This window comes from Mesoplodon mirus, assembly GCF_964341445.2.
Source record: "Mesoplodon mirus genome assembly, chromosome: 7".
Taxonomy (NCBI): Eukaryota; Metazoa; Chordata; class Mammalia; order Artiodactyla; family Ziphiidae; genus Mesoplodon; species Mesoplodon mirus.
In genome coordinates this window covers 70,139,978-70,163,902 of record NC_138983.1, presented here as the reverse complement: position 1 = coordinate 70,163,902, position 23,925 = coordinate 70,139,978, and the positions used below count along the sequence as shown (strand labels likewise).

The window sequence follows — 23,925 nt, the reverse complement described above, 5'->3', positions numbered from 1 at the left end:
GTTCAGTTTTGGGCGTGCTGGTGTTTGACATGTCCATTAGACACACATGTGGTGGTGATGTCAAGTGGGTAGTTGGATGTGCGAGTCTGGAGTTCAGGAGTAAGGTTTGGACTATGGGTAGAAATTTGGGAGTCAGCTGCCTATGGATGGGCCTTATCACCATGAGACTGGGTGAATTCACCAAGAGAATGAGTATAAATACAGAAGAGGTCCCTCGGGGCACTCAATATTAAGAATTTGGAGAAGAGGAAGAATCAACAAAAGAAATGGAGAAGGAGCAGCAAGAGAGGCAGGAGGAAAATCAAGAGGGTGGGAAATCCCAGAGTCACATGAAGAAAGGTATGACGGTAGAGAATGATAACAAATGACTGACTGTGTCAAATGCTGCTAATAGGTCTAGGAAGATGAGGACCAAGCGATCAACACTGGATATAACACCATGGAGATTATCGGTGACCTTGGTAGGGATAGTTTTCGTGGAATGGAAGGGAGAATGGGAGAAGAGGAATTGAAAGCAGCAAATATAGACAACTGTTTTGAGAAGTTCTGCAATAAAAAGGGAGCAGAGAGATGGAGCACACACTCATTAATGTGAGATGAATCCAGAAGTCTAGGAGACCTTCCTCAGCCTACAAGAGATGTAAGGGTTCAGGGGAGCTGAGTGGCTGGGAAGGGCTCATACAGAACACACCCATCTCCGAAACACCAGACCAGGAATCAATACACCAAGCCTGACCTGAAGTTACTTTACACAGGGTCTTGTGCCCAGCCCAACCCCCTGGACGGTCACTGGAACGTGATGTGGGGCTAAGAAGGAATAGGTTCCAATGGGTGGAGACCTCCACTGGTATGAGCTGGCCAGACCTCTTTGAGGGGTCCTCGTCCTGTTTCCTTCCCCTCTTCATCCTAGCCCCACTAGTCTAGCTGATGTGCTTTGGCCATTTTCCAGAGAGTTGTAGGAGCCAGGGCTCAGGGGTCCCTGATGTGTCCCCTGACCCCCTGGGGCAGTGGCAGGGCCACCTTGATCCTGCAGACACATCAGGGCTGGAGGAGCCCTTGGACTCTCAGAGCCCTGGAAAGCCCAGGTCGGGCCCTCTGCAGGAGCGCAAGGGCACAGGGGGAATGTCAGGGAGGCTCCACATGCCTCTGTGTGCCAGGAACACAGAGGACATCTGGCAAAGGAGGCCACAACAGAGGCCGCCCAGCCTGGAAGGCATGGGTTGAAAGGGCCTCATTAGCTGTTGGGGTAGTTATAAGGCCTTTGCCGGGGGTGGGGGGGGGTCACTGGGGAACCTCAAGATTTAGGTGGTTACAAGGTGGGAGAGATGCTCAGCTCTCCCAGAAACAGAGGACAGGTGGAGAGTGGGAAAACAAGTTACTTAAAAAAAGAGTCGCCATAGACACTTCCAGGAGCCAAGCCTTTGGAAAGTGAATTAACGTGAGTTAGGCACAGCAGGAGTGGAAGCCTGAGAGGATATTTAGGAGGTTGAGTCTCTACCCACTTCCATTCCCTGCTGCTTGGCCCAGGGCAGGCTCTACAGAACTGGCCCCACGCCTGTTTTCAAAGAATTCAATCCAGGTACACACACTCTCACGTATGTATACTTATATTAACAGATATACAGTGTGCAAATATATTCACATATAAACTTACTCTCACATATAAGCATATACATATTCATAGGAAATCACAAAGGCACATTTTACATATTGTTCACTTACATGTAAATACAAATATGCACACCCAGTGTATGCATATATTCACACACTTTGCACATACATGTCCCCACATACTAAATGGATGGAGATGCACACAAATGTATATAAATATAGCTAAATACATACACAAATTCATAACTGTATGTATTCACTAACATATTCAGGATTATGAATGCCCATCTTTTCATATATATGCATGTGCATACACATTCACATATGCAGTCTATGCATTTTGGACACGTGCCCACACTTGCACATCCATATACATATGCAAACACATCCTCATGATTACAAATACACATCTACACACATTCATATACATGTTTGATCAAACTCACATTCGTGTAAATACTCACAAAAACACTCCCCAAAATTCTTTCTATGTGTACACTTGTATATATACACAAACCCCTACATAGCACAGAAACACACAACATGAATATGAACATGGTTGAAGGGGGGACGCTAGATTGTACTCATGATCATGCATCCCATATCCATCCTCACCCCCAGCAAAAAGCAGAGACTGGATGGGGCCCTCACTTACCAGGAATGGCAGGGAGACATGACCTGGTCCCCAGGGAAGTACTCCTTCCCCTTCCAAGTGCATGGGCACTCCTCTGGCAGGAAACAGGCATCCCCGTGTCTGAGCAGGCTATAAGGACACAGCAAGCAGGTGGTCAGGAGAGCACCCTTCCCATCTCTGTCACCTGTGGAGGACCCTGTATCCACACGGATGCCCAGGAGTGGCTCTCAGCATTTACCCCCTGGAAGAGAGTGACCATGTACCCACCACCATCCTGCTGTTGCCCAGTGGGGTTCAGAGGTACCTCGGTAACTGGAAAAACCAGAGACAGACTTGGCCCAGCTCAGAAGTCTCTGCCATACATCAGGAAGCAAGGATAAGCTCTACCAGCCACGTGCTGCCCCCCACCCGCCAGCCAGGCTGGATGCCAGTTGTCCCGTAGGCATTAGATGTATACTAATGAACAGACCATGGACATGGGCATTGACCCTCCCTACCCAGGTGGCTCATAGAGTAACTAGTAGATTGCACTGAAAAGAAATGTTAAAGGGAATTTTTCAGGAAGATGGAAACTCAGATTCACATGGAATGAAGAGCTCCAAAAGTAGAAAATATGTTGGTAAATATTTTTTAAATTATTTTAAATTTCTTTAAGAGATAACTGAGCATTTAGAACAAGATTAATGTCAATGAATTGTGGGGTTTATAACACATGTAGAAGTAAAATGTATGACAATAATAGTACAAAGGACAAGAAGGAAGTAAATGAAAGCAGACTGTTACAAGTATTCTACCTAAAGTGGTGAAACATTAATTCATGGTAGACTGTGATAAATGAAAGATACATGTTGTAATCTCTAGAGAGCCACAAAAATAAAAAATACCAGGATATATATTTGAAATGAAATAAAGGAGAAAAAAATAGAATACTAAAAAATACTTAACCCAAAAGAAGAAAGAAAAGAAGAAAAAGAAAGATAGGACAAACAGATAACAAGTAACAAGATGGTAGTATTAAATTCAGTCCAATTACATTAAAGGCAAATGTATAAACCCTCTAATTACAAGGGAGAAACTGTAACACTGGTGAAAAAACAAGACCCAACTATATTTTGTTTACAAAAGACACAGTTGAAGTATAAAGGCACAGATAAGCTAAAAGTAAAATGATGGGGAAAGATATCATGCAAACACTAGTCACAAGACAGGGTGGCTATATTAACATTAGACAAAGTAGACTTCAAGATAAGTAGTATTAACAGCAATAATGAGGGCTATTTCACAATAACAAAAGAGTCAATTTATCAAGAGAACGTAAGAATCCTAAATGGGCATGCACCAAGTATGAGAGCTTCAAAAACAGAAGCAAAAACTCATAGAACTAAAAGGAGAAAAGAGACAAAAGCACAATTATAGTTGGAGATTTCAACGTTCTTCTCCATTACTGATAAAATAGGCAAAAAATCATCATAGATGTGCCTATAAATTTGACAACTTAGATGGAATGAACGACAAAAACACCAAATATCTATAAATAAATTCAATGACAAATGTACAAAACTTTAGGTGAAAACTATGAAACACTGCTGAGAGGAATTAAAGAAGGCCCAGTAAATGGAGCAATAACAACATATTTGCAGATCGGAGGACTCACTAATATGAAGATGTCAGTTCTCCCAAAGTGACCTATAGATTCAGCACAATCCCAATCAAAATCCCAGACGCTGTTTTGTAGAAATTGACAAGCTGGTCCTAAATTTACATGGAAATTCAAAGACCTAGATGTGCCAAAAAAAACTTTGAAAAGGAACAAAGTCGGAGCACTATCAATTTCTGATTTCAGGACTTACTATAAACCTTCAAAACTCAAGACAGTGTGATATTGGCTTAAAGATAGACAAATAGATCAATGGAACAGAATAAAGAGTCCTAGGAATAAAGACACAGAGGTAGAGAATGGACTTGAGGACATGGGGAGGGGGAAGGGTAAGCTGGGACGAAGTGAGAGAGTGGCATGGCCATATATACACTACCCAATGTAAAATAGATAGCTAGTAGGAAGCAGCCACATAGCACAGGGAGATCAGCTCGGTGCTTCATGTCCACCTAGAGGGGTGGGTTAGGGAGGGTGGGAGGGAGACTCAAGAGGGAGGAGATATGGGAATATATGTATATGTATAACTGATTCACTTTGTTATAAAGCAGAAACTAACACACCATTGTAAAGCAATTATACTCCAATAAAGATGTTAAAAAAAAAGAATAAAGAGTCCTGAAATAGACCGACATTTATACAGTCAATTGATTTTTTTTTAAGGTGCCAAAACAATTCAATAGCGAAAGTAAAGTCTTTTTTTAAATGCGGCTATAACCACTGGATATCCATCAGAAAAAATAAAATGAAACAACTCCGTTTTACAGCATATACAAAATACAATAATTTTAGATAGATTATAGATCCAAATGTAAAAGCAAAATTTATAAAGCTCCTAGAGGAAAACATAGACGAATATCTTTGGAACTGTGGCAAAGATTTCTTAGGACACAGAGAGCACTAATCATAAAGAAAAAAGTGATAAGGTAAACATCACCAATATTTTAAACTTCTGCTCATCAGAAGTTTTTAGGCTTATTAAGACACTATAAGTAAATGGATAGGCAAACCACAGACTGGGAGACAATATTTGCAATACAGATGTCTGACAAGGGACTTGCATCCAGAATCTATAACTTCTGCAACTCAATTTTTTTTTACAAGCAAAGTTATTTACTTGTTTATTTAGGCTGTACTGGGTCTTAGTTGTGGCACATGGGATCTTTAGTTGCAGCATGTGGACTTCTTAGTTGCAGCATACATGCAGGATCTAGTTCCCCAACCAGGGATCAAACCTGGGCCCCGTGCAATGGAAGTGTGGAGTCTTAACCACTGGACCTCCAGGGAAGTCCCTACAACTCAATTTTTTAAAAAATCAGCTAAGTAAAAAGTAGGCAGAAGACTTGAATGGACACTTTACAAAGGAAGATATACAAATGGCCAAACAACACATGAAAAAGTACTCATCATTAGTCATTAGGGAAATACAAATTAAAGCCATAATGTTATTTGACTAAGTTCTCACTAAAATAACAAAAATGATAAAGAATGAAAACATCAGATGTTAGTGAGGATGTGGAGCAGCCAGAACTCTCACGCAATGAGAAGGTGAAGTCGTACAAGAAAGTAATTTGGCAATTTCTTATGTAGTTAAACATACATCTACCCTAGGACTCAATTCCATGCTGAAGTATTCATCCAAGAGAAAGCAGCCTTATTTAAAATAGCCCAAACTGTAAATAACCCAAATATGCATCAACATTTGAGTGAATAAATTAACTATTGTATATTCATACAATGGAATACTACTGAGCAATAAAAAGAAACAAACTACTGGAAAATGCAACAACGTGGATCAACCTCAAAGACATATGCTAAGGAGAAGAAGCCAGACATCAAAGGGTAGATACTGCATGATTCTACTTTCATGAAGTTCTAGAACAGGCAGAGACTATCTATGCCAAAATGAAGAACTATGGTGGAGGGATGGGGGAGGCACTAACTAGGAAAAAGCACAGGGCTCGAAGGAATTTGTTTTTTTTTTCTGGTACGCGGGCCTCTCACTGCTGTGGCCTCTCCCATTGTGGAGCACAGGCTCCAGATGCGCAGGCTCAGCGGTCATGGCTCACAGGCCCAGCCGCTCTGCGGCATGTGGGATCTTCCCGGACCGGGGCATGAACCTGTGTCCCCTGCATCAGCAGGCGGACTCTCAACCACTGCGCCACCAGGGAAGCCCTCGAAGGAATTTTTTGAGGGGAAAGAAGTGTTCTCTATCTTGGAGGAGATGTGGGTTACAAGAAGGTATAAATTTATCAAAGCTTAGCAAACTGTATACTTATAATCTGTGTGTTTTACTGTATATTAATTATGCCTCACTTTTAAAAAATTAAAAGGAAATAGAGTGAGACACGAAATATTGATTAGATGCTCCATATTTAAGGGGGGGCCATCATTTTTGTTGTGGAACCCCCAAAATGTCAGTTTCTAGAGTTTTTTTTCTCTTGGCCCAGCCAATTTGCAGAAGAACCATCTTTCATTTCTGGCCTGGGAGGCAAAAACTTTGATGCCACCATCCTGGGAACCAAGCTGGGGAAGAAGGCTGGGTCCCAGCAGGCTTTCAGTCAATCTCCCTATTTTCACTCTACATCTCATCCCTGCCTGTGTCCCCGAGATCAAAGCCTCTGACTTGACATTTCTAGAAACTCTTACCACCTTTCTCTGCTGGATGGGGTTAGGGAATCCGGGAGTTTAACTGCTCTTTACCCAAACTTGCACCTCATCCTCCTGTCTTGCTCCCACCACCCCTCTTTCTGAGATGCCTGGAGCCTCCTGTTCCTCAAGCATCAACACCATGTAGGCTGTTTCTCCTTGGCCTTCCTTCTCTACAAGCATCAGCTGTCATCCTCTGCTTTGCAATGTCAGTTTCTACATAGCCACCCTCGTTCCTTCTTCAAAAACTATTGACCCATCTCATGCCACTGTCATTCCATCCCTGTTCCCTTTGTCCCTGGTGATTTATACTTTTTTTTACTCCATTACCAACATTTCATCGCGATTGTCAGAGGAAGCAGGAAAATAATAAAAAAGCATGTGCTTAATCCACAGTGCGCTACCTGAAGCCACTTAACCTTTCTAAGCCTCCAGTTTTTCATGTGTAAAACAAGGACAACAACGCCTTCTCCCCAAGGTCATTACGAGAATTTGATTATAGACCTGGGCACACTGCCTAGCACTTAGTAGATACACAGTAAATATTGGTTTCTTGCCCTTCCTTTCTCCATAATTGCATCAGACACCAGTGATGGGCTGGCTCACCGCCTTCCATCTTTACCCCTTCCCTGGCCCCCACCATCCACCCGGGGAGGGGACCTTTCCTGCCTCCTACCATCCACTGTTCCCTCCTGGCCTTTTGCAGACCTGCCTGCATCCCTAGCACCTTCTGTGTGCCCACCACAGACAGGAGCATGCAGAGAGAAGCTCTGGCCTCTGTCTTCAAGGTGCCCTCAATTTGCGGAGCACCCTCTCCTTAATTGTTAAGGGACCCTCTTGTTCCAGACCCCCCTCAGGGAGCATTTGCACATGCATGGGATCCAGGTGAAGGAAGACAATGCCATCACCCACATAGAGTGCTTATTCTGTGCCATTTTACAGGTGAGGAAACTGAGCCTCAGGGAAGTCACCCAGTAAGTAGTGTAATCAGAACTCAAGCCTGACTCCAGAGTTCATGCTCCTAACCACTGTGCTACACTACTTAGTGGCCCCAGAGCCCTGGGCTCAGCACCAACATGCAAAGGATCTGGGCTCAGCACCAACATGCAAAGGAACTTGGAGCAGCACAGACAGCCCCAGATCCCTGCAGTGGCCCAGGAAGATTACACACACCCAGAGATTCTAAGAAACACCATGGGGAGGGGCACAGGTACCAGAGGCCCAGAGGGCCCCAGGCAGGGCTTGTTAGGTATATCACTGGGAGCCCTATCCCAGCTCCCAAGAGAATGTTCCACTATGGCAGGAAATGCCTGTCCTTCCTTTAAAAGTCGAGACTGTAACAATTTCCCTCTGAGAAGCCCCTATGGAGTGTGTGTAAGCTCCTCATAGGGCATTTGATACAGCACGTGAGCCACTAAGGCAAATACCCCAAGAGGTGATGGGGGTTCAACACTAAGAAGGGGAAGAGGACAAGTTTCTCTGGAGCACTTACTGTGCCCGGCTCCTTGCAGCCGCTGCCTTCTTCAAATCTCACAAGAATCCTGCACTGTAGGTGTTCCTGTCCTCAATTCACAGGTGAGCAAACTCAGGCTCATAAACATTAAGCGACTTGTCCGACATCACCCAGCTAGTGACAAAGATTAAGTCCTCTGGGCTGTGGATGCTCTTGGCACAGCGCTAGGACCTGGATTGAACTTTGGGAGGCCAGAAGCAGAGGAAGAGGATTCAGGTACTGTCCTGCTCAGACTGGTCCTGCAAACAGCCAGCTGGGCCTCACAGACAAGAAAACTGTGGCCCAAGTGGTCATGTAACTTGTCAAAAGTCACCGAGCCCTTAGACATCTTCACATCCTATCCTACCCTTTGGAGCCTGGGGATTGAAAAGGGAGCCCCACTCTGGCTTTGGGATCTTCTGAGTTAAACTAATCCCTAATGTTGGACATCGCTTTAGAACCTTGCTACTCAAAGTGTGGCTCCTAGACCAGCAGCATCAGCAACCCCTGGGAGCTTGTTAGAAATGCAGAGTCTTGGGCCTAGGGTCCTGTGCGAGTTCTCCAAACCTCACAGGGGTCCCTTGTGGATGCCCTTGCCTGGGAAAGGGCAGCCTCATAAACCACATCATGACCTCTGCGTAGGGGACCAGACTCCAGGCCTCACAGAGCCAGCATGCTCTGGCCAAAGGGCAGGGTTTGCAGTAAGCAGAGTTGGGTTTGAGTCATGAATCTCTGGGCAGACCACTTCCCTGCACCCCACCCTTGGCCTCAGTTTCTTCATCTGCAAAATGGGAATAATGATCCTCCCCTCCTTTCTCCCAAGGATGCTCTGAGATTGAAGGAGATCATTATATCAAGGTGTTTTATAAACAGCAAAACTCCAACTGACTATTCCCTCCCTTTCCCACCCTAGAAGCTCTAACCCCCTTCTCACGTCCTTTGGCTGCCAGGCCTGGGCTGGGACTCCCAGTTTAGCCCTGTTCTCTGCACAGGCTGAGGACACAGCCCAGTGCCGCCAAGTCATGGGACGAGGTGCCCAACTGTCTTCTCAGCCTAGACCTGAAGCAAGACCAGCATCAGGAACGAGAACTGGCAGAGCGGGGCGCTGGGCCCCTGCAGCCACCTCGGCATGCAGAGCATCAGTGAGGCGACCTACAAACCTCAGCTCATGCAGACCACCCAGCTGTGATGGCAGCATCTCGGGCACCCAGGAGGGAGACTACTTCCACAGGGTGGGGCCTTTCTTTTTCAAGTATTACAGGGCCCTGAGCCCTCCACCTGGTCAGAATTTTGCAGGGATGAAGGTTGAGAGCTAAACACGGGTTTCCTCTCTCATAGTCTTCAGCCCATGAGGCTTCTAGGGTATGCCCGGCACCCACCCAGTGCTTGGCACCTCATTTAATCCTCCAACAATCTCTTGAGGTGGTAGGAATTATTATTATCCCCACTTTACAGATGAAAAGCTGAGCCTCAAAGGAGCTAGGCCCCTTCCTTGTCCAAGGCCACATGCTGGTGAGAAGCAGAGGCAGGTGGGCCCCCCTCCGGCTTGGCTCCCCACCCTCCTGCTCTTTCTCAGATTCTTGCTAGTCATTACACTGTCACTAGCCAGCTGTGGGCTGGTGCCTCCCTGCAAGGCTGTGTGAGGTTTTCCCTGCTCCTCACTCCACGTTATGGTCTCTGGTTCTGCCAGCCTTCGGGAGTGGTAACCCATGGCAACACAGATACATACCCTTGGGGACAGGCGCATCCTGAGAGGCAGGGGCCACGGGCTGGCATGCTCAGGCTCAGGTTCAGCAGCTGCTGCTCACACGTCCTCTCTCTGCTCAGCTCAGGGTCAGTGTGCAGGTCACTGCAGTTCACGAAGACCTGGCCTGCTGGACAGGCAGCAGCTGGAATAGGAGAGGGTGGTGCTGGCAAGGGCCTGGACACTCAGCAGGATGCTTGGAACACCTGGGCCCAGGGTGGGTTCCTGGGCGGCAGGGGGGGCCAGGGAGACCTGGGGACCAGCATCTGGAGGATGCAGGCAGAGATGGGGCTCTGATGCTTTCTCATGCCCTTGCTGCCCCTGAAGCATTCCTTGGGTTCCCAAGTGCACATCACAGTGGGCAGGAGGGGTGTGTGCTGTCCCACAATAGGACAACCACCACCAGTACCAATTACTGGACGTGTCCTTTCCACCAGGTACTGTTCCAGGCCCTTCATGTGCATTTTCTTATTCAATCCTGCAACAACTCTGTGAGGTATTACTATCCCCTATTTTCCCATAAAATGGAGAGAAGTCAGTTCTGCTTTCAAAGGCATGATAAGGTGAGAGGAAGTGCCCCAGAGGGACCAGAAGAGGAGCCAGAAAGAGGATAGCCATGCAGTGTGGCAGGGTGGCCAGGGGACTTTTAACAACATGGAAGTCAACTTCCCATTTACCTGTATTTCTGTGACATAAACACACTCTCTCTCCCAGAGCCTTTAGTCACGTTGGCCGTATACACTTATACCATGTGAGCAATCTTTTTTAGGAAAATCAATAAAGGGGGTCTGAGTTCTACGCCCACCCTGGGATGGAACAGAGAGAAAGGGATAGCCACAGGAGATGAAATAAAATTCCTAAAGGGCAGAAACCTGAAGCCAGAAACAACAAAAAGAAAAACACTCTCAGGGACATACACGAAACGTGGGGAGAACATAGGAATCTAGGTTATATACAAAAGACGAAGTGAAGGTTCAGAGAGGTGAAGTGAGTTACCCAGGGCTGCACAGGTAGTGAGTGCTGGGCAGGATTTGAACCCAGGGCTACCTGAGTTTGGAGGCCCTGCTCTTTGCCACTTGCCATATGATTATTCTCTGATCTCCTCTGTGCCAATCTCCATACTTAGTGGCATTATCCACCCCGGGAGGTCCTCCCTGAAGGCTCCAGCCTCCTTGCTCTACCACCTCCAAGGCCCCACAGGCTGATGCACCAGTGTGCCACCCTGATGCCCCCATCTCTACTGCCTGTGAGCGTCTCAAAGGCTCAGCCTATCCTCCCCACTGCTGTGATCCCACATCCCACACTGGACACAAAGTCAGCCTCAGCAGACACGTGATGGTTCAGACAGAGGAAATCCAGGACCCAGGGGAGGTCAAGGGACTGTCCAGAGGGAGATGGAGTCTCAGCATCTTCTCGAGAAGCAGGAGGGACAGCCACTTGAGTGGGGCTGAGGTTGGGACAGGATTTCACAATGCCACCCTCCAAGCTGGAACCTTTCCCGAGAGGGCAAAGAACACAGAAGGCTCGGTGTGGCACAAGACCTGGGGTGGGGTGTTCCTGTCCTGGTCTGTCCTCGAGCTCTCCACGCCCCTCTCCACAACCCCACTACCATGAAGGAGGCCCCACCCTCCCTGTCACCCTTACCTGGGGCTCTGCTACCACAGCTCATGACCCCATCTTTGCAGTGGCTGCAGAGAGAGAGAGAGAGGCACTGGGATCAGCCCACCCAGTCACTGCAGGGCCCGGAGACCTCGAGTTACTGCACTCAGGTTACTGCAGGATTCAGAAGGACATGCCCACTTCTGTCACCAGCTCCCTGTGCAGAGGGGGAGGGTGGGTGTCGCTTCATGGAAGGTTTCGCACCGCTGAATTTTCTTTAGTCAGCAACTTCCATTTAAAGAGAGGATAATAGGACTTCCCTGGTGGTCCAGTGGTTAAGACTCCGCGCTTCCACTGCAGGGGGCGCGGGTTCGATCCCAGGTCTGGGAAGTTCCCGCATGCCCTGTGGCGCAGCCAGACTAAGATTAAAAATAATAATAATAATAATAATAATAATAAAGAGAAGATAATAATGCTGCTGTCTAGGGAGCTCACCAGTGGCCTAGAGACGGGATGTCACTGTCTCCAGGGGGATAATCCATTCCTTGGAAGTGGCAGGAGCACTGGTTCCTATAAAGCCAGGAACAGAGAAAGGTGGGCCAGCTCAGGAGCCGGGGCAGGGACAGCCAAGGACAGGGACCCCACCCCTCAGCCAGCCAGGGGCATTCAGACCCACCATCTGTTCTGATGGCTCAGTGCCTATACCACACAGGTTGTTAAAATACTGTGAACACCAGGTTAGGCCCTCCAAATACGTCATCTTTCTAGCATAAGGTGGAGAACCTTATGCTACCGTCTCTGCAGGCTCCTTTGTGTAGGTCATCTGAGGCCAAAGACTGTGTTGCCTTCTCATATACCTCCCATGGCACCTGCCGGTTACGGCCAAGTGCAGGCCTTGAAGCAGAGCAGTGGAGGGCTGGAAGGGATTCTGAACTCATCCAGCCCCAGTGCTTCTCACCACCTTCTCCCTCTCTAAATCCTCCTCCACCCCATATAACCCTCAGAGGCTCCCTTCCCTGGCAATACTCAAACTCAAGGAGTCGGGGCAGGGCACACATCTGGATCTCAAGGGAGGACTATAGCTACAAAAGGCCTCTGAGTGAGTGAATCAAATATGCCCCCTAAAGGGGCTTCTCTCCAGCCCCCCCATTATTCAGTTGAATGTGATACCATTTTACTGATGGAGAAATAGGCCTGGAGGGGAACAAGGACCTTGCCAGTCAGCCCCAGGATCCTGTGAGGTGAAGTCACCACCTCCCACCTCTCCCCCAACTCTGCCCTCTAGCCACACCGAGAACGCCCACAGGCAGGTCTCAGGGCCTTCCCTTTGTGCCCCTCCACCTGGTGCACTCTTCACTCAAATCTCTGCTCAAAAGTCACCTCATCAGAAAGGCCTTCCTCCCATGCTCACTTCATATGACATAACAGTAACCCTTCCCTGCCCAAGGACCCTCTGTTCTCACTCTGCTGTATTTGGCTTTATAGCTCTTGTTACCACCAGATCCATTAAGGATCTGCTTATTTGCTTATTATCTGTCTCACCACCCAGAATGTGAGCTCTGTGAGGGCAGGGCTCTGTTTTGTTCGTTGCTGAATTCCCAGAGCCTAGAAATGTCTGGAACATACTAGGTCAGTAAAGATTTGTGGAAGGAGAGGAGAGATGAGGGCAGAGGCCCTGTTGGCTCTGCGGGGTTGCTCTGGAGAGCCAGAGCTGAGAAGAGAGGCCAAGGAAGGGGGAGAGGTGTCTAGAGGAGGAAGCCCACCCGACCACTGACCAAGCTTACCCTCCAAGCTCTGCCCTGAGATTGTGAGATGAAGTAGGGACATGAGAGGCCCAGTCAGGCACCCCAGTTTCCTATGCTCTGGAGACCCCCAGCCTCATCACCACCTGACACAGAGCTCAAGCCAGCCTGCTCACCTGGGAACACAGAGGTCAGCCTGGGTGTCCAGATAGGTGTCTGGTGGGCAGGCACAGCCCTCCACACACTCATCCCCGCTGAGGTCGCCGCCACCATCAACTCCACAGGCCTCAGGGCCGGCTAGGTCCTGGCAGGTTTGTCCACACGGAGCCACACAGGGGCTGTACTCCTTGGTAGCCTCACAGGACAGCGCTGTAGTGAGGAATGTAACTGTGCTTTGTTTCTCTCTTACTTACAACTGTGTGGGGTGGAGTCATCATCATAAAGAGAACTGAGAACCAGAGAAGTTAAGACATTTGTCCAAGGTCACACAGCAGGTCAAGGTCACAGCTGAGATTTGAACCCAGTCTGCCTCCCACTACACCAGAATGGCAGAGCCATAGAGGTGGGTCGCACCTCCCAAGTTCAGCCTGGACCCTGCCATTGGTATTTCCTTTTCACTGCAGGGCGTTCCTCTTAGGTAGTGATACTGGGGAAGGAGTGGAAATCACTGCCGCCTGACAGCCCTGCACTCACCCACAGACACACATGCACAAGTTTGTAAATACACACATACTTCTGCCTCTCTCACTTCCATGGGTTATGAAGATCAATTGTGCTCCCTCCAGCAGCCTCTCGGGGCCCTTTGTCCAAGACTCAGGGTTGCCCTCTCCTCATCTGGACACCATCCCACTCCCCTGGGGTCTCCCGCAGTCTGTCAGGGCCAGTAGAGCCACCTAGACTGCCAAGCCCAGTTGTTCTCACCCCGGCTGCACATCAAAGCCACCTGGGAGCTTTTAAAAATGCTGACCCCTGCCCCTCACTGCCAGATATATTGTTTTAATTGATACTGGATATGGCTCAGATAGGTGCATTTTTTAAAAGTTCCCATGATGATTCTAATGTGGTCCTGTCCAACCAGCTCTGGAGAAACTTTGACTCAGAGACGGGCAGGGCCTTGTCACAGACACACAGAAAGTTACCTGCATGGCTGGAATAAAACTCAGGCCTCCTGACTCCCAGTATAGTAAGCCGCCTACATACGAACCTTTGAGTTATGAACTTTTAAAGATGCGAACATATTATAAACTGATTATAGTACAGTACTATACAGCCGATTGTGTTAGTTGGGTACCTAGGCTAACTTTGTTTGACTTATGAACAAACTGAACTTACGAACGTGCTCTAGGAATGGAACTCATTCATAAGTAGGGGACTTACTGTACTGTGCCTTTTCCATTTATTCAACAAACATTTGCTAAAAGCTTACTGAGAGTGGGGCCCTGTGCTGGGGCTGGGGGCACAGAGATGACTAAGACATGGAGAGGTGTGTGGCCTGGGGTGGGAGTGGGGGTGGGTACGGGCCAGCCCAGGCCCATTGAGCCACGTGTGCACTCAAACCTGAGGGCCACACAGCCAGTGATCTTTAGAAAGTTCACTCTGGCTGCAATGAGAAGAGGCTATAGAGACACCTGCTAGGTAGCTGTGACTAGGGTGGTGGCAGTGGTGGTGGTGAGAACCGGCTGAATTTGCAGTTGACCAGATTTACAGGACTTGGAGGTGGACTGGAGGTGACACATGCCCCAGGTGTCAGGCCTGGGTAATCCATGGATGGGGGCCCTCAGCAGAGATGGAGAGCATAGGAGGAGAAGCAGTTTGAGAGGAGGGGGTGTTAGGCTGGAGGAGACTGTAGGACGTCCCAGGGGAGAGTTCAGGGGGGCAGGTGGACACTCAGATCTGGAGCTCCGGCTCCTCCAGCTGTCCTCACATGGGCACACAAGCGTGGGGCGCTCACCACAGGCTGGCAGGTGGGCACGGAAGTCGACAGGGAGCCCATGGCGCTGGCACAGGCGGGCATAGTGGGCTAGCGTGGCACACAGGCAGGGCTGTCCACAGCGGCAGGTGTCCTGGCGGCACTGCTCAAAGTAGGGCACCGGGCTCAGGTACGCGGAGCAGGGCGCAAACAGCTCCCCAGTGAGCACGCTGCAGGACTGCAGGGCATAGGAGGCTGGAGACAGACAAACGGGGGGGGGGGGGTCAGAGGGTCAGAGGTCTGGTTTTCCTGGTGCCCCAGGCCCCAGTCTCTCCCTCCCTCCTTCCCCACAGCTCAGGGGACTCTGTACACGGGAGTGCGTGTGTATGTGTGTGCGCGTGCACAGGCACTCGTGCAATGCATTCCTCATGCCAGGCATGAATCCATATGCCAGAAGGAGTCAAGGGAGTGAATGAAACAGACAAAAGTCCCTGCCCTCATACAGCAGACATTTTGGTTGGAGGAGACCATCACTAGACAACTTACATAGTAAATTAAAGGGGAAGAATCTAAGGAGAGAGAGAAAGCTAGGAAGGAGAATGGGGATTGCAAGTTGGGGCGGGAGGGAAATTGTGATTTTAAACCCAGTGGTCCAAAGCCCTCAGTGGAAAGATGTTTGACCAAAAACTCGAAAGAGGTGAGAGAGTGAGGCATGTGTTTTTGAGGGAAAAACATTCCAGGTGAAGGGAACAGCAAGTGCAAAGACCTGGAGAGGAGAAGGACCAGGCTGTGTAGGAAGAGAGCAAGGAGGCCAGTGCAGCTGGAGGAAGGGGGAGGGTGGGAGGTGGGTGGGGGAGGAGGTGAGATAAGGGGGATGGGAGGAGAGCATAGGGCCTGGTGGGGCCACTGTGAGGCATCGGACTTTTGCCCTCGGATGGGGGAGCTGGTACAAATGTGTGTGTAGGTGACAGGGATAGGACGCGAGGTTCCCTCCTGCCTGCCCCTCACCAGAAGGGAAGCCCAGTCCCCTCCCCGTACCTTCTCCTTTCTGATCACTCCTACCCGATGTGGTCAACATCCTCATGCCCAGGTTCCCATCTCATCTCTCTCAAACCAGTCACACCCATCCTCCCTCCCCCTCCCCGATCACCTCACCAGCTTGCAGGTGCACATCACAGGGGTCCAGCGGGGAGCCAGAGACCAGCGGGAAGCAGGCGGACAGTGTTTTCCAGGAATTGCCAAAGAGTTGTGGGGTGCTCTCAGGCACACCCACTGGGGACCTGCAGCCACGGCAGAGCCACATTCACACACTGGCCCACGTGCACCCAAGTGAACGTACAGCATACACCCAGGTAACCATCCACCTGCTCATGTACACACACGCACACACACACAGAACACAAATATATGCCAGACACGCAAACAGCCAAGGGGATCTACACAGACACAAACACAGACAATTACAAATGTGCGTGCATACACACACACATCCCATTCAACAGGCTCCAAATGGGCTTGGGGCCACACACTGTCCCACCCTCACCACCCACCCCAGTTCTTCATGTCAGAAAGAGATAAACAGGGACACCATCAACCAAACTTCACCACATTGACTTCCTCTTCCCTTCCCCAAGGGCAGTCCCCCCAAACTCCTTTGCCCTCCCTCTCTTTCCAGGTGGGAAAGAGTCACATGAGGGGCAATAAAGGGGGGAAGGGGAGAAGCATGTTTCCTAGACAACACCAGTCTCCAAAGGTCACCAAACTGGGTGTAGATGGTAGAATGGAGAGAGATCATAGTGACCATGAGGGGCAGGTTCTGCCTGGCGCCCACCACAGGCACATTATTGCTCCAGAGCAGTGAGAACACTCAAGTCACACAGAGCAGTATTGCCACCCAGAGTTCACAGTTAGCAGCATGGCAAGCAGCCCACACTAAACAAGGTCTGCCCTCACCATTCTAACCAGCTGCCCTAACGTCAGCTCCACCAGGCAAGGCAGAGTAGGATGCTACACTTTAAAATGAACATGCATGGAAAAGCTCTCAGGTTTTTCCTGTTCTTGCTTTTCCAAACAAATTCTCATTTCTGTCGGAAGAAAGCCTCTCATGTTTCCTTCTGCATCACCCAACGCATGTAACTTGAAGGACTGGCCAGAATCTTCAGCCGTCAACATCAACCCTTTGTTCTCCCTTCTGGAAGGTCTGACTCTCGTCTTCTCTCAAATTCCTAAACTGTGTCCATGCCTAGATAGACTTTCTCTCAACTCTCTGTCAGTCCATGGGAAATAGCCCTCCCCAGAATACTGGGAGGCTCACAGGATGCAAACCACAAGCACCAGGCAGGAAAGGTGAGTTAAAATGGCCTGGTGGGATAGAAAGCAAGGGTTTTGGCATCATTGGTTTACTGGGGGCTCACACTCATCTAAAAGTGTTCACAACCAGTTAAAACAGACAAAACCGTGAGCCAAATCAAACTCAGCCTGAGGTCCACCCATTTTAAGACCTCACTGTAAAACAGTATTTCTCAAGGTATCTCTCTAGACCTCACAGCCTAGAATCACAGAGGTGCTTATTAAAAATTAGATTCCCGGGCAGTACCCTAAATCAGATTCTTGAGGAGTGGGACCCAGGAATCAGCATTTTAACAAGCTCCCGGGATGATTCTTTGGCGAAGAAAGACTGTGAACCACTGCTTTAAAGAAACATACTTAAATTTAAATGTAGAGGACTAAATAATCAATGGTGCACGTTGGGAACAGTGTAAGCGTTGGGAACAGCAGCCCGGGAGAAATGTTCCCAGGCAGCGCCAGCCCGGACACACTCTTAAGGGGCCTGCTTAAGGGGCCTGCCTGCCCCTCTCCTTTCAGTTCCGGGTCAGGGCACGTACAGGAAGTCGTCCTGCGTGTTGCCGTTGAAGGTGCCGCAGAGGCCCACGGTGTCCTCTACCCATCGCTGGTCCACCTGCAGGTACAGCCGCGGTCCTTCGTGGTCATAGAGCACCCGCACACCCACGTTGGTCCTCACGCGCAGGAACACGGACGAGAGCCTCCGGATTTCAAAGGCGTCTGGGCACAGAACCGGAGCGGGGATGTAGAAGGTTCAGACAGTATCACCCCATCCACCGCCACCACCTGCATGGCCCACGCTGATCCCCATACCCAGCCCAGTCTTCACACACAGTGAGGCTCTGCCTGAGGGTTGGTTTGGAGGGCCTTGAGAAAATCCTATTCAGTGATGAAGTCAGGACCCAGGAATAACCTACCATGGCAGCTCCCGCTGAGAAATTTCTTCTAGCATCGAGTGCCAATTAAAGCTTTGCCTCCCTAAGTAAGTGGTGTGTTTCCTTCTCTAGAAAAGGAGAATTCTGTAACTACCCATTTTTTTTTCCACAGTGACTACCAGGAAGCTTACAATATGATTTCAGATTCAGTTGTAGCAATTTTTAGATTCAGTTGTAGTGAATTTTACACATTTTATGGCTTGCTTTTTTTGGGGGGGGGCAGGGCTCTTTACACTCTTGCATCTCCCCTCTTCTCAATCTTGAGCCCTTATCCTTTTTTCTTTTTTAATTTTTTTCTGGTGCCATTTTATTAGTAGTTTTGCCATTTTTGTTAGATGTACTTCCTACAAGCTATCACAAATACCTTGTGAAATCAAAAAGGATAATAATTAATTAATAGATAGTGAGAGTAGGGATGGAAGACAGCGCCATTAATATCCTAATGTTAGGAGAAGCCATCATACTGCCATGAAGCCCACTGTCATGTTGGGATGGGGACAAAGACAATTTTATAAGTCCAGAGTCCATGTTCCTGGGACCAAGGTGTCCCCCTGGCCTGATGCACCCAGTATTAGAATGTGAGCTGTTGCCTGTGTGGCAGTGCCCTTGGCCAGAAGAGCCTAGGCCGCCACCTCTCAGCTAGCTCTCATCCACCAGGGCCGTACCGTCTGTGTAGGGTGGGGTGACCTTGTACTGGTCAAACAGAAGAACATCCCCTGCTTGGGTCAGGGTCACCTGCCTCCGAGGGTCCTGATGCAGAATCACTGACACTGACTGGACACAGACTCCATCCTGGTTCTAGAGAGAAAGGAAGGCCAAAGGGGCAGAGTTAGTCTGTCTTGTCTGCTGGTCCCAACAGAGCCCTCCAAAGGCAGGGATTTCAGCACAGTCTGAGGCTAGGGGAAGCCTCCCCACAGTGACAGAGGCCCAAAGGACATTAGGGGTCCTCTAACCAAATGCTTTCATCTGGGGAATGGGAAGCCAGAGGCACAGACTGGAGAAGGTTAGTGGCAGAACTGGGATAATACAAATAAAAATGATAGTCAACCCTCAGGCTATGACACAGAGCAGAGATGGACCCCAGATGACCCAAAGTCCAGCCCCAGAAACACTGGCCTCCCCACTTGACTGCAATCCAGGACTTTAATTTCATTCTTTTATGGGTGTTTATGTAGCTCTTTCTATGTGTCACATCTTGCAGAGTATCAAGCTCCACTCATAAGCAGGCAGGAAATGAGCTAATATTCTCTAGGCCTCAGGTTCTCATCTCTGAAATGGGTAGTACACATTGGGCCCATTCATACCTCCCTTCCACAGAAGATGGTCACACAGTCATACATGATGAAAATGATATAGTCCCTGCCCTCAAGAAGAATAGATATTAGTGTGGGATACAGACATTAAATAAGTAATTACAAAGTTAGTTAATTACTATTGTGATCAGTGCTGAAAAGAGGTGTAGGGTACTAGGAAAGCATATAGTGAGGGAATGAGACTTAGCCTGTAGAGATAGGAAGGGTCATCCTAGGGAATGATAATAGTAATGTAAAAATAATCATAACAATAATATAACAGTTATACTACAATATTATTATAACATAATAATAACAGCTAACTTTAGAGTTATGTTCAAGTACCATTCTGATATTTTTTTAACATATTTACCCACCTAATCATCATAGCAATCCTATTCAGTAAGTACTACTAACAACTCCATTTTGCAGATCAGAAAACTGAGGCATGGGAAAAAAGCTCAAGAGCCATTTGAGCTGAGATCAGAAGGATGCATAGAAGCTGTCTGGGTAATGGAAGAAGGCAATGGGGAAGACATCTAGGCAGAAGGAACAACCTGTACAAAATACCTGACAGGAAGACTTTTACTGTATTCAAGGATGTAAAAGAAGACCAGAGGGGTCAGAGCCCACTGGGCAAAGTAGTTTAAGGTTCAAGAGGTAGGTAGGGGCCAGCTTAGGCAGAGCTTTGTAATATTTTTGGACTTTATCCTAAGTTCAAAGACAGAGAAAGTGTAACAGGAAAGTAATACAATCGAGCACTGAAATGAACTGATCAGAGCTTGAAACTTTTCAGAAAGACATTGTACAACCAGTTATGACCTTTCTTTTAAGTTTCTGCCCAAGGGGACAATCCCTGAAACAGCTCAAAATCATCGTGCCTAAAACATCACCTTCTTTGTCAAACCCACTTATCCTCTGGTCCCCCCTGGACATGTCACTGGTGCAGGAAGAAAGCCTGCACCTTTAGTCAGTCTTAGGTTCAAATCCTGGTATCACTGAAAGCCATAAGACCCTAAAGAAGGCACTTAACTTCTACAAACCTCTGTTCTCTCCTCTGCAAAATAGAGATACAACATGTGGTTGGTCCTCCCTATTGGATACATATAAGAAAAGTGCATGAAATACTTTGGGGTTGCATTTGTCAAAGCCACAGAACTTTACAGCATAAAGAGTGAACGCTAATGTGTGCAATTTAAAAAAATCATGTAGGAGGTCAGGGGATCCCAGAATGGAATGCACACTGTGACAGAAGAATCTAATATATTACAAATATATGAAACAACCTCACTAAAGGGGTTTTGGGGAAAGCTGTTGACCTAAGTTACTTTGGAAATAAATGGAGTTTGTAAGACTAAGAGCAAAAGGAATTGTGCCTAAGCACTGCACTCTACTTGATAAAGTTATTTCCCATGGAGATACAGGATAATAATTCTGATACTCTTCTACATGTATACTGGAATTGAACAGTTAGGTAAATGAATAGGTGAATAATGGAAGCAGGGTTTCTTACTGTTGGAGTGGGTGTTTAGAGATAAGCAAGGGGAGGAGGCTAGAATGATCCATATGGCAGTACCTTAGAGTTAGAACATGAGTATGAACTCCTGATTAGCACATAACAAATGGTTATTTATAGAAATATTTATCGATATGTGTATATATGTTGGTTAGACAAGGATATGCATGGGTTATTCATATATTTCCTTTCTCTGTCAGCTGAAATGGCCTAAAAGAAATGATACCCCAGTAGCAATGAGCATAGCTAGTGCGTGCCCAGGTCTTGGTTTCTGACACCATTCTCTAATAAAAGGAACCAAGAAAGCCTGGTAATATTTTTGCAGAAATGGCTGATTCTAGGACTGGGACAGGAAATATATGAGATGAGCCTGGTACATGTTGTAGGGCCGAAAGGTTAAGGAAGTACGTACACACACACAGAGTGATGGAGGTGTGTCAAAGGGACACAGGAGCCACATGAAAGACTGCCCAATGGCCAAAGCTGAACAATCTGAGTAACAAAATAAAAAAGTATTGGATTATAAACCAAATTATAAAATAAATATCCATGAGTGCATGCTGATATAAATGACTGAATAAATATATCAGGGAGAAAAAAACGAATCTGCAGAAAAACTTGCATAACTTCTGTGCCTTCAAGGAGGGGAGCATAACTCCCCATTCTTCAAGTGTGGGCTGAACATAATGACTTTTCTTCCAAAGAGAAGAACAGTATGGAAAAGGGGAAAAAAGAATAACTTCTCGGTGGCAAACACTACCTCAGCTAGATGATCAAGGTCAACATCAACAATAATAAACCATGTTGATAGTGTGTACCCTTGGTAAGATGTGATGAAAATGACACCTTACCTCCGATCTTCCTCCCCAAAACCCACAACCCCACTCTAACCACGAAGAAAACATCATACAAATTCCAAAAGAGGGGCATTCTACAAAGTAAGTGACCAGTATTCCTCAAAACTTTCAAGGTCATCAAAAATGAAGTCTGAGAAACTATAACAGCCAAGAAGAGCCTAAGGAGATGTGATGACTAAATGTAATGTAATATCCTAGAACAGAAAAATGACATTAGGTAAAAAACTAAGGAAATCTGAATAAGGTATGGCTTTAGTTACTGATGTATCCATACTGGCTCATTATTTGTAATTAACGTAAGATGTTAATAATAGGTTGTGACAGGCTTTCTGGACAACATCCAGCCTTGGATCGGGCTCAGCTCTTCCTCCTGCTGGTGTGTGTTGTCAGAAATGCCCCAAGCCTCTGTAAGCTTGTCTCATCATATTTAAAATAGGAAGAATAATAATAACTACCACGTGGGGGTATTTTGAGCCTTAAACTAGATACTGTATGCAAAAGTGATTGAAGTTCCTAGCACTGTGCAAGTATTTTTCATCATCCTCTCTGTTACTGTCCTCACCCCACCCCATTCTGTTCATCCAGACTGAAGTCACAGCTTCCTCTTTGACTTTTCCTGCTTCTCTCCCACATCCCCCCTAACTTTACCAGCCAGAGTCAGCCAGTTGCCAAGTCCTTCTGCTTCTGTGTTAATGCATTCTAGAACATTCCAACCTCACTGCCTTTCTTATGTGCTCTAATCCTCCTGGATTGCCCTTCCTCCCCATCCTCAAATATACATATTTTATCTCTGTTTCTCTTTCCAGGCCCACTTTTTAGGTCACTCAGCTCAAATGCCACCTCTGCCATGAGGCTTTCCCTCTGCCTTTCTTCTACCCCATAGGGGGGTATTTCTTCCCTCACAGAACTCCCCTCTTACAGCACTGATGGTGTTGTATCTCATACCGAAGCAACCGACCTGAGGACGTGACTGACCTCCCACATCAGGCTGTGAGCTCCTGGCAGGTAAGACCAGGTCAGATTCATCTGTGTAACCCACACCATGCCCAGCACAGGACTGGCCCAAAGCTGGCCCTCCGTCAGCATGGATGAAGTCACAAGGAGGAGACCCGGCTCGTGGTAAAAAGAACGTGCTATCAAGAGGCGCCATCCAGCACTGAAGTAGGTTACCTCAGGCTGAGGCTGGCCAGCCAGTCAGGGACACGTTAGAGAGAGGGATGAGTAAGGGACCCCCCGAGGTCCCACAGCTCTCAGGTATTCTAAGATGCCAGACCTCCATAAGTGGGAAGGAGCCCAGCTGGGCTGTGTCTGTCTGCCTTGCCTTTTGCCACCCTCAGGATGTGATGAGAGTGACCCAACTTTTGAGGACAAGTATTCTCTTGACTCAGATAGCAGACAAGGTCAGGGCCAGGCCATTCTCTGGCAGAGATAGGGGTGGGAGTCACTGAGGCCTAAAGAGGGAGAAAGCCCAGCCCTCCACCTAGTCCACAGCCCAGCATGGGTCCCCAGGGCCAGCGAGGGGCATGTCCATCTGATGTCTGCTCACACTCAGGGCCCTCAGTGCTGGGGCTGCAGAAGCCAGCAGGGAAGAGGGATGGGGTGGGGGGGTGGCTCCCCTGGCTAGGGCTGTGAGCCCCTGCTCCTCTATGCCAGGAGGGGCTTCAGTGCCCCCCAGACCAGGACTGGTGAGTTTGGCTAGCACAGTCAGCTCAGGGACAGTGCAGTCACTACTGAGAGACAAACAAGCTCGCATCTACCCCAGACCTGCAGGTTGGCCTTTTGCTCAGTTATGTTCACAAGTGGTTGACACAGCTCAGGGCTCACCTCCTCTAGGAAGCCTTTCCTGATCCACCTCCTCCTCCCACCCGACATCTGGGTGAAACAATAACAGGGAAAAGTTCCTCCATGGAGATCTACTCTGTACTGTCCATGTTGTCACAGCTCCTGT

At 48.0% G+C, this 23,925-nt stretch overlaps 1 protein-coding gene across 1 annotated transcript in view; it reads right to left on the bottom strand.

Moving 5' to 3' along the window:
• OTOG (otogelin) overlaps positions 1–23,925 on the bottom strand; it is a gene marked incomplete at both ends in the record, with an annotated part of 85,671 nt that overhangs the window by 43,879 nt on the left and 17,867 nt on the right. The window contains 9 exons of the mRNA XM_082629378.1: positions 2,267–2,374; positions 9,770–9,929; positions 11,429–11,472; positions 11,879–11,953; positions 13,302–13,494; positions 15,077–15,289; positions 16,190–16,314; positions 17,920–18,097; positions 18,978–19,110. Of these exons, the coding sequence (XP_082485504.1) occupies positions 2,267–2,374; positions 9,770–9,929; positions 11,429–11,472; positions 11,879–11,953; positions 13,302–13,494; positions 15,077–15,289; positions 16,190–16,314; positions 17,920–18,097; positions 18,978–19,110 (1,229 nt within the window). The remainder of the gene's footprint in view (positions 1–2,266; positions 2,375–9,769; positions 9,930–11,428; positions 11,473–11,878; positions 11,954–13,301; positions 13,495–15,076; positions 15,290–16,189; positions 16,315–17,919; positions 18,098–18,977; positions 19,111–23,925) is intronic.